Genomic DNA, 17,649 nt, shown 5'->3' with positions numbered 1-17,649 from the left:
AAGAATGCGTGCCATAAATATCAAATAGATTATAGATTTGTATATCACATAGTCTGTACACAGTCTGACTAAAGGAACAATAAAGTGGGTTAAGTTAAGACCATTTACTGTAAGAAGGATAAAATGTTAACAGGCAACTTATACAGAATAAATAATCGTTGCCAAGGTTTTTTCGTAAGAGCATGCAGCACAGGGAGAGGCAGCCTTCCCCCTTCCGTACATTCATACACACACAATAACAAAAACAACTAACTAACTAAACAATCTGCAGTGAAAACGAGAGTACGTCAGGGGACGCTGGTGGAAGGACAGGCTCATTGTAAGCATGGAACGCGGGTTTGATACCATTCCTCATTCTACCCCCACCAGCCTCCACAGTAGTACACAAACTGTAAAACAGGACCCTAGGGACCTTCATGCGTACTACAGTATTCAGTTTGACACAGCACAGCCAGGTGAAATATCAAAGGTTTGCGTTTGCAACCGTACATCGTTCAAGCTAAACCTTCAAGCTCTTTGAATTCATGGTTCCAATCAATTAAAAAATAAACACACATATACATTGATAGTCAGGGGCCATCTTAGGAGACATGGCAACAGTAGAGTAGAGTTCAGGGTGCTAGGACACTGTTTCTATAGCGAAGCAGACAAGCATCGGCATTGATTGGCTGGGTAATGTAGGACCTCTGATAATATCTATGATCTTTGGTGCCATACAGTTAACACCCTGAGGCGTGGCTGCTGATGAGCCACGTTACAGGAAGAGCGCATCGCTAACGTTGCCCCCTTGACATTCAAATGCTTACAATTGAAGACAGCTATCTCACTTAATCTGTCATAAAAAATAAATAAAAAAAACACATCTCTCCAGAGCCTGAAATGAATGACCAAACCAACCAATGAATGAATGTCAGAGTTGTGTGAAGTTCCTCTTCGTCAAGTCAATCAGTAGGTAAATAAATACTTTCTATATTGTTTGTTCTATAGTAAGGCCAAGTTTGGTGGGATTGAGGACATTGACCTTCAAGGTGCTTCATCATAAGTCTTTGAACGTGATGGTCAGTGTGTGTGTGTGTGTGTGTGTGTGTGTGTGTGTGTGTGCACTGTGTGGTCTGCTGAAGTGTAGTGAAATGTATCCGGAGCACAGTCCTTCCCAGGATTCACTTGCACTGGGTCAGGGACACCCCTGTCCTCATATAGGATTACATCTGGAGTGTAACAGTGTCTTGCAACAGTGTGTCAGTATCAATGTCTCAGTGTCAATGTCTCAGTCTCAATGTCTCAGTCTCATCTCAATGTCTCAGTCTCAATCTCAATGTCTCAGTCTCATCTCAATGTCTCAGTCTCAATGTCTCAATGTCTCAGTCTTGTCTCAGTCTCATCGTCTCAGTCTCAATGTCTCAATGTTTCAGTCTTGTCTCAGTCTCATCGTCTCAGTCTCAATGTCTCAATGTCTCAATGTCTCAGTCTCAATGTCTCAGTCTCATCGTCTCAGTCTCAATGTCTCAATGTCTCAATGTCTCAGTCTCAATGTCTCAGTCTCAATGTCTCAGTCTCAATGTCTCAGTCTTGTCTCAGTCTCATCGTCTCAGTCTCAATGTCTCAATGTCTCAGTCTTGTCTCAGTCTCATCGTGTCTCATCTCAATGTCTCAGTCTCAATGTCTCAGTCTTGTCTCAGTCTCATCGTCTCAGTCTCAATGTCTCAGTCTCAATGTCTCAGTCTCAGTCTCAATGTCTCAGTCTCAATGTCTCAGTCTCGTCTCAATGTCTCAGTCTTGTCTCAGTCTCATCGTCTCAGTCTCAATGTCTCAGTCTCAGTCTTGTCTCAGTATCAATGTCTCAGTCTCAATGTCTCAATCTCAATGTCTCAGTCTCAGTCTTGTCTCAGTCTCAATGTCTCAGTCTCAATGTCTCAGTCTCGTCTCATTGTCTCAGTCTCATCTCTTCAGTGTTTCAGTCTCATCTCAGTGCAGTTTGTCCTCAGACTGCAGTAGCAGTGGTGACGGAGGGAGGTCATCCCTCTCTCCCTCTCTCTCAGTAGAAGCGCTTGCGTCGGCTCTCGCTCCAGTGGCTGTACACCACCAGGCAGACCACGATGAGGAGGAAGCAGCCCAGTATGGAAAAGAGGATGGTGAAGAACATGGCCAGACCGCTCATCCCCTCTTCATCCTCACCCACTGAGAGAGAGAGAGAGAGAGAGAGGGGGGGGGGGGAGGAGAGGGAGAGAGAGAGGGGGGGGGGGGGAAGAGAGGGAGGGAGAGAGAGGGGGGGAGGAGAGGGAGAGAGAGAGGGAGGGGGGGGGAGAGAGGGAGGGAGAGAGAGGGGGGGAGGAGAGGGAGAGAGAGAGGGAGAGAGAGAGGGAGGGGGGAGAGGGGAGAACATGTAAGGAGGAGTAACAGCAGAGGCGAAACAGAGCCCGCATACAGTACACATTCTTCAGTAATCTGACAAGGAACGTCTTTGTATTTCTGCTGTGCCATTTCACAAGACGGACAGCGTCACCCAATAGACTCATTCTAAGGAAACACGTGTCCTTGATACCATTCCTCATTCCATTCCATGCATTACAACGAGCCCGTCCTCCGATTTCTACCTCCACCAGCCTCCCTCTCCTTCCTCTGTTAGTGTGTGTGTGTGTGTGTGTGTGTGTGTGAGTCTTACTCCTCAGTAGGTCCATGTTGTCTACACTGGGTATGGTGATCTCTTCTTCCTCCTCCTTCTCCTCTTCCTCCTTCTGACTGCGTAACACTGTCAGCTGGTACAGTTTCAGGGAGATCAGATCGTGATTGTCTGTCAGGGATAGAAAGCCTGTGTCAAGCAAACAACTACAGTACAGCACTGGAAAGGAACAACATTCGCACACTAGTTCAAATTACTACAAGACGTACGTTCCTTCTTGATTGTATCTTCAATTAAACCGTCCAGGAAAAGCCTTGCGTATTCACAAGGTGTATCACAGTATATAGTTTCAGTCTGAGAACATAAAACTCCAATGATAGTGGTAATGATCCGGAATGGCCACATCTCAACGGACATCAGATACCCCAATGAAATATGATTGACGAGACCGTTTGTGAAAAACTGGCCGATCATTCGTGGGGCATAGGTCATAAAACAGCCAAAGTAAACGGCTCATTGTTACCACCGTCTGAACCACGGAGGAGGGGAGGAGAGGAGGAGGGGAGGGGAGGAGAGGAGGAGGGGAGAGGAGAGTACCTGAGAGATCCCCAGTGACGGCCGACGCTCCAAAGTAGTAGCCCAGAGGTAGATTCACCCCCGGGATGTCCAGGCAGTCCCTCCACTCATGCTGCCCGTCGATGTCGATCATGATCTGGGCAACAGGGAGAGGGGGAGATGGGGAGAGGGGGAGAGGGGAAGAGGGGGAGAGGGGGAGAGGGGGAGACAGGGTTAGTCTGGGGACTGTGCAGCACAATGAAAAGAATCATATGGTGTCTGGTGTGTGTGTGTGTGTGTGTGTGTGTGTGTGTGTGTGTGTGTGTGTGTGTGTGTGTGTGTGTACTGGTCTCACCGTGAGCCTGCGGCGGACGTATCTGATGAAGATGAAGGTGTCGTGTTTGAGGTTGCGCACCATGGCGTTACATCCTCCCAGCTCCGTGGGGCGTCCGTCCCGCTCGTGGTCGTAACTCACGCTTCCGTTCCCCACCATCCCTAACACGAAGGGGAAGATCCTCTGGTGACAGGAAGGAAGGAGCGAGAGGAAGAGAAAGCAGTGAGAAACAGAAAGAGGACAAAGACTGTTAAAAAAGGTAGAACATCCATGAGAGTAAACTGTTGGAATAGTGACCTCATTCTCTACCTAATCTGCTGGTCATCTAGAGGCAAACACTCAGGCTACAACCAACCATTCATGGGTAGCAGAGTCAGTCAGGGTCAATTCCAATTCAAGTCCATTTTCCTTCGATCTCTTTTCGATGAGGAACATTTAGAATTGGAACTGGGATTTCAATTAAAGGTAGACTCTGGGATATGATGCTGCCAGAGACTCTAAAAAAACCGGAGATGCAACAGACTAGTTCTGTTGTGAGTGTCTCTGGTAGAATTCAAATGTCTTTGGTTCTCATCCAGGCAGCTGTTTACAGTAGGCCAGCTTTCTGAGAAATGGAACCAAAAATATAAGAAACCGAGGGTCATGGAAAGAAAGAAAGTGAAAGTGAAGGGCAGTGAAATGAATGGACACTCGTGTTTGCTCTTGTTTACAATATATTAGATGAAAGTTGCTCTGGTTTCACAGACAGCCATATCCCAGAATCTACCTTTTAACAACAGCGGTAGTACACCTCTCTGCAGCCAGGGGCGCTACAGGACACTGGGTGCCATGCTGACCGACATGGGGCTGCATGCTCACTAGAGATCTGAGGCAGGGTTGAGGGCAGGTGAAGGTGAAGGTGGAGGGGTGTGTGTGTGTGTGTGTGTGTGTGTGTGTGTGTGTGTGTGTGTGTGAGTGTGTGTGTGTGTGTGTGTGGGGGGGGGGGTTGTACCTGTGTACGAGGAGTGTACCTCTTCTTCTGCGCCTGTCTCCATAGCGATGCACAAAAACAGAGGAGCACAACACAAGACAGGCCATGTGACACAGCTCTGTGAACCCTGTCTGCACCGACTGCAAAACCTCAGCAACATCGCACTTCCTGATCGCCGTGTTCTACAGTGACATTATGACTCATGACTGGATAGAAGGTGGGAGGGAGGTGTCTGGTTTGGTTTAGCTAAAGCTCCCACTCAGAACAAAAAGCAGAACAGGACATGTTGACCCAGATCTGACAGGATGCGGTGAGAGAATTAACGCATTAAATGCCAGACTAAACAAGAGACAAAGTGATTTCAGGTCTGAATATCGGTCGTGTTCACTGGGACTAATTCAATAAAAACCACAGAAAGCGGTTGAAACGTCCCGTCCTACAGTAATACCACCTGTGTGGTTATACACTTGGCTGTCAATGGGGGACAGGTGTACTGTGATTCATACCTCTAAATGTTTCTCCTCATTGGGGTAGGTGTCCACAAACACACCCAACCCGGTGAAGAGATCCATATTTCCAAACACAGGACCTACAATGACATGCTATTATGTAGACATCACGCATTGAACAATCACTGTTTCTCAAGATGTTGCATTATGTGGCAAAGGCCCCATAGCATTCCATCCCTACCTTGCTGCATGCGCTCCTTGGTGTACCAGATGGCCAGTCCATCTCCATTCAGGTTCTTCTTGCCCTCGCCGTGGATCTTGAAGTGGACCTGTAACTCCCAGTCCTTCAGGTGACAGGGCTGGACATCAGAACACACACACAGACACAGACACAGACACGCACGCACGCACGCACGCACGCACGCACGCACGCACGCACGCACGCACGCACGCACGCACGCACGATCATTCAGACAGAGAGAGAGAGAGAGAGAGAGAGAGAGAGAGAGGCTCAATTCCACCTCAATTCCATACATATCAAATAAATAGCATACTCAATCTCTTACATCACTAAAACATTGCAAAAACCTTATCTCTTAACCTTTTCCTGGAGTGGCCTAAATTTGTTTCAGTAGTCCTAAACAAATAATAATTCTAATGAGATGCATTCCACACTGTTTTTTTTTCTAAAACATATTGCCGGGTTGGGCTGGGCTATATAAATACCTACACAAAATGGCATCAGAATAGACTCAAACTGTTGCTATTGAATTACAAAGACCTATCCATATTGTTACCAAATCAGCTCAGAGTTGCAGCCCTTGAAAACAGTACTTGCGCCAACACAGAATGTGATTCAATGTGATATGAATCATTGAATTATTATGTGATATGAATCATTGAATTATTCCCCAACTGCAGGAAAATGTTAATCTAAAACGTCCTCTTTAGTCCGCTGTAAAAAAGCAATTCAATCAGCTGTCACTGCAAAATGTAATGATAATATCAAAATAGTCAGCTTAGTTTCAGTGATTTGTAAAAGAGGACTTCTACTCACATTGCGGCTCCATAGCGCCCCCTGCTTGCTCTGTTGGTCCGGTGTGAGTCGCACCTGCTCCGTGGTTACCATGGCATCGCCCATCAATTCCCAGTGGGAGGAGCCGGCGGAGCCCACACCTGAGTACACACAGGTTCGGATGAGAATGGTGCATGAAACACTCACACACTAGACCACAGCGAAACAAGGGGAGTCTGACACACTATTATTATCAATTGTCATTATTGATTTGCGGAGGGAGAGAAGTAGGGAGACAGAGACAATGAGAGAGAGAGCCAGTTGTGTGATGTAAAACACCATAGAAATACCCTGGTAAATCTGCTAACATGAATGCACGCAAGAAGAGCGAGTAAAGGTCAACATCCTTAACACTGATGCACTTTCGAATGTTCTCGCATTCTGAGTGTCGTAAACGGTGATACATTATGGAGTACGTATAGACATAAAGATCCATACTGTACCTTGGTACGGTTTGGACAGTGAGTGTTCTCTCTTCAAAAATTCTTCCATTTCATGATGACCATCCTCAGCAAAACATAGACCGGTTGCAAATAGAAGAAAGGCAAGCGTCCAGTATGTTTTTGAAGCCATGGTCTGGCGAATACAAATATCAAGCAGTATTTTCCTATCCTCGTAGATTTTACTTGTGGCGGCGGCCATCGTATACTGCTACTCCTCCCATCGCAAAGCGTCCTGAGCTTTCCATTGGCTTGTAAGGTTGCATGGCGTTCTTTTATTTGTCTATTCGGTTGTCAATCAAATTGCTACAATTTCCAGTCCATGCATTTTTTTCTATTGACTCTTGACAGCTGTATTCGAGATACTATTGGCTTATGCATGGGAAGAAATATGACTATGTATTTTTATGATTATGTATGTTGTTTTTTTCATCATAAGCTCGTGGATGAAATATTGGATATTGCTGCCCTAAATATTGAGATTGTTACAGATACGTGATTTGATATAATGGAGCAATCGTGTAAATCAAAGGCAGTGCTTTAAAGATCTAGTGGCCAGGTTTACATTAGGCCATAAACCTAGTTACACCTTATAGTGTGCTGCTAACTGAATCTTTGGAGAGGTGTTTCATAATGATTTCTGGTCAGATTAAATCCACTTCATTCCGATGCAACATCTAGAATGATCAGGTTGTAAAGTATCTTTGCTCCTGTCCTGTACAGTGACCGCTAAATCACATTTTGAGAATGTATCCGTTAACTTCCGGGAGAATATGAATTATGTACATTGTCATCCAGGGACTATCTACAAATCGTATACTTTGGATGCAGCGTTTGTGTGTCAATTTTCCCGACCTTATCGCGTCAAAACGTCGAGTTAACATATTGCCGCAGGATGAATCACGATGAATCTATTTTAGGAAATCTATCCATTCAATTGTGGTCTAAAAAAGCATTCACTTCCCAAAGATTCGCTCTGCATTACATTGCACAACTTGCAGACACTCCCTCGGTGGGTATCGCAGGCAGGATCCGCTCTGCAACACCTCACGGGGATTTCTATACAGGGCGATGGAGTAAAGGAGGAAGCATGGATCCCATTGAAGAAAAAACGAGCAAGGACGTCGATATTTATCGTGACACATGGGTCCGCTTCCTAGGTATGCCGTGCAAGTGTGTTCTATTTGAATGTCTTCAAACTAGGGGTTGTACAATGACAATGTGCACCTTCCCTGTTCTCCCGGAACAAGCGTCAACTAGTCTAACAAGTTGGAGCTATAGGGCTCTGCTAGCCAGCCAGCTAACTAGCCAGTCTGTCTTGTTGGTTAAATATCTATAAATAGCCCCATCAAACTAACCCATGGTTGGTTTGAGATGTTGCCAATTTGAGATCTTGGAGACAGGATCAAAGATAGTCACCTTGACTGCTTTTAAATTGGTTTTACACAGTGGAATTGGGGAGGTCGGAGTGCTTCCTACTATGACTAATTTTTACGCGAATAACAGAAGTAAACGCCCAACTGTTCACGCGTTAAGTCTGTTGAAGTGACACATTGAGCACTCAGTGTAAGTACGAGGTAAACAGAGCTAAGTAACCGTATGAATGTGTGTAGGCTACCTGTTCATGGTATTCAAAGCAATAATGGCTCATTTTGCATCGCCTACTGATATTTTCAGTATGAAGGAGCTTGTCTGAGCACTGAGTAGTGTTGTTTTGTGCCTGTGAATTACATAAGCACCATGATGTGTTGGCTCTGGATTCATACATCAAGTCATTGAGAGGATAACTACTGTAGGATTAATACGCAGCTGTTCTGACTGTCACACACACACACACACACACACACACACACACACACACACACACACACACACACACACACACAGCCCTTTTAGTCTAGGACATGACTGCATAAGGACCTTATACAAATTCCACCACCTGACACCGTGTGTCATGCTAAAGTAGCGTGTTTTATTTTTATTCAGAGGGATCGATAGCTTTTGCCATTGATACTGACACAGAGTGCTATCTGTTTGGAGCGTATTGACATATTCTGTCTAGTTGGTGTTTTCCAGGGTGACTTTCATTTGTGCTGCTGTTACTATATTAAACCTCATGCATGGCCAGCTGCAGATCAGCTGCTGATACAAAAGGGCCTGCATGCACTCTCACAGGGTTATGTAAGGCTCTCTTTCTGGATTTTAGCCTCTCTCCCCCCCCCCTCTCTCTCTCTCTCTCTCTCCCCCCCCCCCTCTCTCTCCCCCCCCCTCTCTCTCTCTCCCCCCCCCCCTCTCTCTCTCTCCCCCCCCTCCCTCTCCCTCCCCCCCTCTCTCTGATTGCCTCTCTACTTATCTAACGCCTGTTAATTTGACTGTCTCTTTTGTTGCTGTGTTTCTATTCCCCTCTTCAATCTAATCTCTCTCTCTCTCTCTCTCTCTCTCTCTCTCTCTCTCTCTCTCTCTGACACACACACACACACACACACACACCACTCTCACCTTCACACGCTGAGAATGTGCATTACAGCAGGATGTCTGTGTTGCTGGATGCTGTAGACCTCAAGCTAAACTACACTGTAGAGCCGACCGTATCAGCTGAGCGCTGCCCAGGGAGATACAATCTACTTTAAAGTAGTAATCATCATGCAGGTTGTGTGATTATACCAATAAAACACTTTTATTACCCCGGTGGCACGGAGGCGTCTTGAAAGGCAAACACATTGTAGAGCTGGAGCTAGAGAGCCCACTAATAGCACAAACTTATTACTTCTCTCGCTCTCTCTCTCTTTATATCAATATATATCAATATATATAAATCAGTGTATTGTAAAACCCAAAGAAGCACTCTGTGTGGGAGATACGTGATCGATTATCTTAACAGGCCTATGTGGCCATGTGATCTGTTGGCGGTTATGCAGGCAGACTACAGACAATCGTGATGGTGACCATAGAAACTGGGGTTGCACGATATGGCGATCATTTTGTTAGATATTGCGACAGCGATGCGACTTGCGATACATCAAACACTGGGGGAGAACCCTTCATCTTTTCACTTGACATGGTTGAAAACAAGTGTCAAGGTAAAGAAGCGCATGTTTGGTGTATTGAGTGAGTGTCAAAGAAAAGCCAATGGATATTGGATATTGCACATGTTCATATTGCGATACCGATAGTTCTGGCTATGATATTGTGCAGCCTTAATAGAAAGAGAATAGTTATGTTTGCACAGAATGGGCTGTACGTGTAAAAGTCAAATGGTCCTAAAGAGAATATCCAATAGCTATAGGACGTTTAATCTGAAGATATGGCTTGTGTTAATTACCAGAGTACACACAGACAACCTGCCTACTGGAGAGCAGAATATAGAACAGGGGAGGCTGGTGGAGGTAGAAATCGGAGGACGGGTTTGATAACATTCCTCATTCCATTTAATGCATTACAATGAGCCCATCCTCCGATTTCTACCTCCACCAGCCTCCCCTGTACCGTAACCTCTCTTTTCCAGAGATACAGATCCACTGAAGTTGCAGAATGTGACTCACCAGATAAGAAGGATATCACAGGGCAGAACTGGGTTGATGACTCTAATGTTGCTACGGTTACTATAGCACATGCTCTTGGTTGACAACGGGTAAACCAATTAGTACTGTTAGCCTGGGTCGCTAGCCTATTTGATGTTGATTGTTGACTGTTTCTCTCAGTCCGTACAACGTCAACACAAGGATAATATGATCCTGTCGACCGTTAGGACTAGGTTTTAGATAGACCACACTGTGACAGAGATAAACTCCTGTGTTTGCAGTTAATACAGCACAGTATAATGTTGTGAGCAGTATACAGAGCGGTACCTAGTTTGGCCACCGGGGGGCAGCACAGGCCCAGCAGGCAGCAGAGGGGCTGGAACAGGTTTAATGACAGACCAAGGGCACGGTTAGTCATGCAGCCCCAGTTGGAGGGGGACACTGCTGCATATTCCCTCCAAAAGGTCACGGCCCATTGTCACAGAACAACAAGATCGGGGGGGGGGGGGGTCACTTCTGGGTCCACACTAACGTAATGCTTACAGGAATTTTTCCCGGATTGTTGTTAAAGCCAGAACTTTCAAAATGTGTAAACAATTACACATTTTGACCCATTTCAAACATCTTTTAACTTTACCATTTTTTTTACCTGTCACCACGGTCGCTCTTCAAGGGAATGAGTCATAACAAATTGGTGATTCATCTGAGAAGTTGTTGAATGGGTGGGTTCATGCCAAATGTAAATGATTAAATTGTATAAATCGCCACGGATACAATGCCTATGGCCAAATTCACAAGGAATTTCATAGTAGACACGAGAAGTGCGTGAGCTCCACGGCACTCTATTGCTGCTAACCAGAACTCAAATAAAAGTGAATATTAATGACCCCCCCCCCCCCCCCCAAACATGGCAGACCTCCAAGAGGGAAATTGGAATTATTATTCTAATACATAATGATTCACCTCAGGCCTCTCCAGCCCCCCGAGACCCCCCCCTCCCTCCTGTGGGGTCTGGCTATGATTTGTTTAGAGGGCTCTCACAACAGAGAGGCTATTAAAGTCTTAATTGAGCTCGTATCTTACCCTGGCTTGCCGTGTGTGTGTGTGTGTGTGTGTGTGTGTGTGTGTGTGTGTGTCTGTCTGTCTGTCTGTGTGTCTGTGTGTGTGCGCATGAATGTGTGTGTGTGTGTGTGTGCGTGCGTACGCCCGCTGCAGGCTATGCCAACGAGGTGGGCGAGGCGTTCCGTGCCCTGGTGCCAGTGGGCGTGGTGTGGGCAAGCTACGCCGTGGCCACCGCTTACGTCTCCGCCGACGCCCTGGATAAAGGGAAGAAGGCTGCTGCGGTGAGGGGGATGAAAGGAGGTTTTATTTTTTTCAAAAAAAAATTCCCCTTTATTAAAACACCATGTTCGCCTCCTGATTCTGATTCTTATCTTGTGGAAGTTTCTGGGTATGTCAATATATATAGTCTATGTATTTTTAGAGGCTCGTGGATTGTTTTGGTAACATTTTCCATTGGCAACACTGAGGAATGCGTTCTCTCGAGTCCTTCCAAGTGACATCGCCTTTCTACACACACACACACACACACACACACACACCCACCAAAGGAAAAGGGGAATGTTTTTCATTAAGAGAACCCAGAAGAGCCTCTGTCGTAGAGCAAAATACTTAAGCTACAGGGGGAGGCTGGTGGAGGCAGAAATCGGAGGACGAGCTCGTGGTGAGGCACGGAGCGGACGGAGGAACGGTATTTGTGTGTTTGAAACCGTTCCTCATTCCGTTCCAAAAACGCACCTGCTTGATGCCACGCCTGATTCCGTCCCGTGCATCACAATGAGCCCGTCCTCCGATTTCTACCTCCGACAGCCTCCACTGATAAAGTAGCATACTACATACCGTAGTCCTTACGCTCCTGTGTGTGTGCGCGTGCGTGTGTGTGCAGGCCCACGGGGACAATCCTGGCAGGACCACCAAAGTGGCGGCGGCGGTGGTGGACACGTTCGTGTGGCAGGCCCTGGCGTCTGTGGCCATCCCCGGGTTCACCATCAACCGTGTGTGCGCCGGCTCCCTCTACCTGCTGGGCAGGACCACCCGCCTGCCCCTCCCCGTACGCAAGTGGACCACCACGGCCATCGGCCTGTCCACCATCCCCTTCATCATCACCCCCATCGACAGGTGTGTGGGTGTGTGTGCGTGCATTCGTGTCTGTCTGTATGTGTGTCTGTGTCTGTTTTGTGTGTGTGTGTGTGTGTGTGTGTAAAAAATGGTGAGAGAGAAAACAAGTTTTTGTGTGTGTGTTTGTGTTTGTGAGAGAGAGAGAGAAACACTGACCGTGAGTGGGAGGTTTGAGTGAGGGTGTAGAGTACAGTAGTGTGGGTCTTGGCATGTCTGTTGATTGCTGTACGCGGGCCAAGGTCTGGGTCTGCCCTGCCAGCGCTTGTGTTTGCCGCCCCAGCGGGAAGAGGACATCTGCACATTATCATTGAGAATGTACGAGTCCTAATCCCCGAGTGCCGTGTTGATGTAGAGGTGGCAAGACTTTCTGCTTTCGGAGAAGGTGACATTTGTGGCCCGTGCTGTTGCTGATGTTATTGGAAGTGAGTCACGGAAGCGAGTCACGGAAGCGAGTCACGGAAGCGAGTCACGGAAGCGAGTCACGGCCGATGGATTTGTAGCCGTCTTCTCTCAGGCTGAATGAATCCATGAAGCTGCTCTAAACTTTTGCTGGGTGTCATATGGATTTTCATCCCATTCCTTGGCTGTGTGTGTGTGTGTGTGTGTGTGTGTGTGTGTGTGTGTGTGTGTGTGTGTGTGTGTGTGTGTGTGTGTGTGTGTGTGTGTGTGTGTGTGTGTGTGTGTGTGTGTGTGTGTGTGTGTGTGTGTGTGTGTGTGTGTGTGTGTGTGTGAGATCTTAATTTCCTTCCTCTTCTCTTTGTCCCACAGGGGAGTAGACTACCTGCTGGACTCCAGCCTGCGTAAGGTGTATGGTGGGGGGGAGAAGCACGAGCCATAGGCACCAGGAGGTGCAGCCTGGTCCTAGTGTGTGTGTCCCCACCCCTACCCAGGAGGGACCCCCCCCCCTCCCCTCTGGAACCCCTCACCCTGACCCAACCAGGTCTTCAACCATGGTCCCTCTGCTGTTAGTTACCAGGACCCCCACTTTGGCCCCTTGGCCTACCCAGAAGGGACCCCCCCCCCCGTCCTAGTCCAGACCCGCACCCTGGGCCCCTGTCCTCTGCTGTTAGCCCACCCAGAAGGGACCCTCATCCTGCCCTCTTGTTGATGAAACATCACTGAAGCACACAACCAACACGGCAGGGCTACGCCACTCCAGTCCTGAAGGGGAGGCTGTAGAGAACTTTACACATGACTGTGCTGTGCTGTGCTGTTTTAGGTTTTTTCCCACATTTGCCTTTCCAGCACTGTTACAGCAACTGTGGTGAATGCATCCCTTGCCAACACAGTACAGCTTGCCTTGGCTCAGCTCGGTTTGGCTGTCTAGTGCAAAAAGGATATGAGTCTTACTAGTCAGCTACCAGATGCTCCTCTTCCCCCCCTCCACCATGTGTCCATCCTTCTCCTCTCCTCTCCTCTCCTCTCCTCTCCTCTCCTCTCCTCTCCTCTCCTCTCCTCTCCTCTCCTCTCCAGCTCGTTCAGGGCAGGGGTGGATGGAGGATGTAGAAAGGAGAGGTTGAGTCCAGTAGATTCCTTCCTGGTCTGGAATTGGACCCCCCCCCCCCCACACTTTAGGCCTGCACCTCATCCTACACACACATTCACCTTCACCTTCATCTTCACCTTCACACACATTCATACACACATTCACGCACACACATTCACACACACGCATGCTCACACACTCTCAGAGCCATATACTGAGTGGGCTGGGTAATTTATGTTGGGTCAACACCGTTAAGACCCTTTTTTACGTTAGGGTTAGGGTTTGGAATCGGTTGGAATAGGGTTAGGGTTAGGGTTAGTAGTTGGAATCCTAACTTAAGATCTGCACGCGCAACTCTGACATTTGGGTAAATCTCGCGTTGATGTCAATGGGAAATGTCAGCAAAAATTGGAATTTCGCCCCGCAGATCTGGAGCGAGGATTCCACCCTGTCTGTGACGTCTACCTAGGTTTGTTTGTGTTGTTCATTTCCACCTCAAAACCAGATGTGTACGGATGTCTGTCATCTGGGAATAGATATTCACAAAGAATATCGTCACGCATGTTCAATCAGCCTTCGCGTTGCTCTCAGGAGCCTTTGGGATTGGAGATTCTTCCTCAGACTCTATTTACACCGTGTCGCTCTCTACCACCGTGAACAGATATGGAGTACTTCATGGTTCGCTTAGCACTAAAGATTCAGTTATTTTGATAACATCAACAAAGTACTGTAATAGTATAACATGGTCTATGCAGGAAGTGCATTTCTAAGGGAATATGCAGAAGATACTGTAGTTGTTGTTCAGGCTTTAAGCTTCTCTGATAGAGGAACTCGAGGTTATGCTTAGTTGCACTACACTATGCAAGGAAACCAGGTCATCGTGTACAATAAAGAGAATCACTCCACCTAAGGGAAAATGGATATCCATGTGATACACTGAACTGTTGCCGACTGTTCATACATTTAGCAATAATCTTTATGTGATCAGTTTTTAAGTCTGTTTCTGTGGTGAAAATAGTTTGCTTTTAAGTGAAAGGAGCACACCCTACAGGGAATGAAAAGGCAAACGACTTTGTGATTGTTGTTGTGAAAGCTGTTTTCTTTATCAAATGAATTGTTCACATTTCATATTTTAATGTGGCATTTTAAACATTATAAATGTCATGCTGGAAACAAGGGAATTATTTATTTTGTTTTTTACGCAACGTTTCACAACATATTTCCTCTATGGTTGAAAGATCTAGAATATTCTTATATTACAGTGTGTGTTTTCAGCCTTAACTTTCCAAAATATTTAGCCAACCAGCTACCATTACTTATAGTTTCCAGAGAATTGGAAACATCTTTTTTTTTATTACAAAATGTGACAGTAATAATTTCTCATTGAAAGTTAAAGCTACAGTATATTGTAATGGGCAGCTATAATGTAGCTACCCCTCTTACCACGAAGAGGTCTTTAAAAGAAAGCAAACAAACTACTGTATATCTGTATTCAAATAAATTAATGAATGTCAACGTCTGCCTTTTTCTTTACTCAAGCACTGATACGTCCATCATTTTCCTATATTCATCATATTCAAACTTTCCTATACAGCCAGAACAATGTTAAAATGACAAAGTACTTGGACTTTGACAGTTACATACTGTACCACAATCCAACTAATACCCCTCTTTCATACTGTTGGCTGGTCCAGTTGTAACTCTGAATGCCATGACAACAGCATGACTCACTAGCAACACGCAGCACACAACTATCTCTGTGTAGCACCGGATAATTCTGATTGACAACTCCTGCCAAGAGAAATTGTTGAGTCATTGTGTTGGTGGTTAGACTGTAAGGTCTAGCAAAGCAGAACCAGTCACTGCTTTCATTTTAAATGACAGCGGAGGCATTGAGAAAAATATCCCAGGCTCTTTCTGCAGTCACAGTTTTCACTCACAGTGCAATCCTCTATTCAACACTCGGGCATGATGGATGGTTTAACCTATAACATGCCTGCAGTGATACTGTCAAAGCCAATCAGATCAAAGAGCTTATTGAGTAAACCCAGTGGCAGTAATTTATCCTGATTGAGTAAGTGATCCACAGCTGACAGCAATTCTTCTGATTAAGCTCTGGAGCCGCCATAAAATGTCAAGCTAGGTTGCGTCCTGGCGTATAGTCAGAATGATGTTGATGCTTCACAGTGTTGTGTTTATGGTTGCTGTTGCCACTACTGTGGCCCAAACTGGTGGTAAGCCTGTTCAAATACTTGTTTCATGACTTTCTGTGTATTGACAACATTCAAATCAACGCCAGAGGTTTAATTCCCCTGCATCCATCTTCCACCAAGAACTTATAGGATTTATATATGGTGATTGGGTCACTGAGGAGTATCTACCAATCACTGATGAGATCCCCCAGGGCAGAGAGGTCCCCCCACCACCTGCTGAGGAGTCTCTTCGTGATTATGAACAAGGTACAGTAGGCCGGCTAACCTGTCCACCTCAGCACATCATTGAATGGTGCGTTCAAGTGGTCATTGGAAATGTCTGTCCCAGACTTCAAGCTCCCAAAATGTCACCTTATTGGGTGACTGAGATGGCTCCAATTGGGGAGGGAAACTGATCTCAAGTTTCCTAGAGGGATGTTTGAGTGTTTTGGGGGAGTACTTGAATGCAGCATCAGTGCGTTACAATCATCTACACTAGCATACCTTGTAAAATGCATGGCTGGTGTGGCTATGGAAACAACCTTTGTTTTGTATCCAAGGTAACAAACTCTTTGACCATTTTACCTGTGAAGCATGTTGAATCGCATCAGTGTATGAAATGTGCTGTCAATAACTTTTGGTTTGACTGTTCCTTCCGTGTGTGTGTGTCCCAGGTCTGAGTGGGTCTCCGGTCTGGTTCCTCTTCCTACTGGTCCCCATGGTTCTGCTGACAGCCATGGGAGTTCTGGGATTTGCCTACTACATGTGTATCTGGAGGGGGGGGAGAATGGGCTACCGACCCAGCAAAGACCTCCTGTCTAAAACTTGATCCAATTCCCCTCTGCTTAATTTAAGAATAAATAATTATATGTAGTTATAATCCTCATGAGTGTCATTTCATTGTCCCCTGGCCTTGATGCCTACACAACTCATATTTCTTTCTGTGTCGAAGTTGTTTACATGTAATGGCCATGAGGGGGCTCTACATGCCTAGCTGATGTCAATGCAGCTGTTCCAGTACTGCCGGGCACTGACCACAATCCCATGACAAATCTGGGGCCCCTCTAAATGCATACATCCTTCCTCCCTTACTTGTAGGAATCACTGGTCTGACTTGATTGGACTGGTCAAAGCAAGCTTTTCATTGCTTTGTTTCCACCTATCATGTTATTTCAGTGATGTTCCTCAAGGGAGGGAAGGTTGCCTACTTTGACTATTCAGATGGCTGTGAGATACCTGTCCATGTGGATGTGCCCCAAGTTGAGAAAGGTTTAGAGAAGATGATGTGCTAATCTTAATGACATGCCATAACTGGACCACGTTTGTCATTGATGGTTCTGATGTGTACAGTACCCAGGGTGTGGGATTGCGTTTTTGAGCTTTCAATGCCAGGAATGGGACTTCCCATCCTTATATGAAGCATTTCATCCTAGTAACCTCAAGCTACACCAATAAGGTTCTTTTGAACAATCCATACTTGTTTATGAAAGCCTTGCAGCACATTTCTTTAGTGGGCTAGGTCATCACAAGCACCAACCTCGAGCATTGAAACACTCTTCTCTTTGCAGTCCCTCCCCCCCCCCCCCCCTCCTCCTTTTCCATCCTTCCTCCTCCACCAGTCTCCCTCCCCCCCCCTCCCTCCTCCTCTGCCTTGGGCCAGCTTCTCCCTCTTATCATAATCAGAGTTGTGTCTCGATGGACAGATTGAAGAGAGTGGAGTACATCCGTACAGTAGAACCCTGCGTTGCTGGAGTAATGTTTTAATTCGGTAGAGAGACGAGCGGCCCGAGATCAAATCCACAAACATTTATTATGTGGCTCCCTTGAGC

General features: G+C 46.3%; 2 protein-coding genes across 2 annotated transcripts; one reads left to right on the top strand and one right to left on the bottom strand.

Annotated features, from left to right (window-relative positions):
* Positions 1 to 1,884: 1,884 nt before the first annotated feature.
* lman2la (lectin, mannose-binding 2-like a) lies at positions 1,885 to 6,645 on the bottom strand (the record flags this gene model as incomplete). The annotated part of the gene is made up of 9 exons (XM_083669972.1): positions 1,885 to 2,178; positions 2,663 to 2,791; positions 3,218 to 3,332; positions 3,531 to 3,692; positions 4,501 to 4,533; positions 4,986 to 5,068; positions 5,170 to 5,287; positions 5,986 to 6,104; positions 6,447 to 6,645. 9 exons carry the CDS (start codon positions 6,643 to 6,645, stop codon positions 2,036 to 2,038), a joined length of 1,101 nt encoding a protein of 366 aa, XP_083526098.1. The 3' UTR covers positions 1,885 to 2,035.
* An 824-nt stretch (positions 6,646 to 7,469) lies between these two features.
* mtfp1 (mitochondrial fission process 1) lies at positions 7,470 to 15,137 on the top strand. The gene is made up of 4 exons (XM_083669550.1): positions 7,470 to 7,603; positions 11,180 to 11,307; positions 11,910 to 12,142; positions 12,911 to 15,137. Exons 1-4 carry the CDS (start codon positions 7,534 to 7,536, stop codon positions 12,978 to 12,980), a joined length of 501 nt encoding a protein of 166 aa, XP_083525676.1. The 5' UTR covers positions 7,470 to 7,533; the 3' UTR covers positions 12,981 to 15,137.
* The last annotated feature ends 2,512 nt before the right edge of the window (positions 15,138 to 17,649 follow it).

This window comes from Argentina silus, assembly GCF_951799395.1.
Source record: "Argentina silus genome assembly, chromosome: 5".
Taxonomy (NCBI): Eukaryota; Metazoa; Chordata; class Actinopteri; order Argentiniformes; family Argentinidae; genus Argentina; species Argentina silus.
This window is presented reverse-complemented; position numbering and strand designations above follow the sequence as displayed.

What these genes read in the sequence shown, in the direction of transcription:
- mtfp1 (XM_083669550.1), top strand. Translation starts at nt 7,534, where the DNA reads ATGGATCCCATTGAAGAAAAAACGAGCAAGGACGTCGATATTTATCGT. An exon ending in CACATGGGTCCGCTTCCTAG is followed by an intron (nt 7,604 to 11,179) that starts GTATGCCGTGCA and finishes CGCCCGCTGCAG; the next exon opens with GCTATGCCAACGAGGTGGGC. An exon ending in AAGGGAAGAAGGCTGCTGCG is followed by an intron (nt 11,308 to 11,909) that starts GTGAGGGGGATG and finishes GTGTGTGTGCAG; the next exon opens with GCCCACGGGGACAATCCTGG.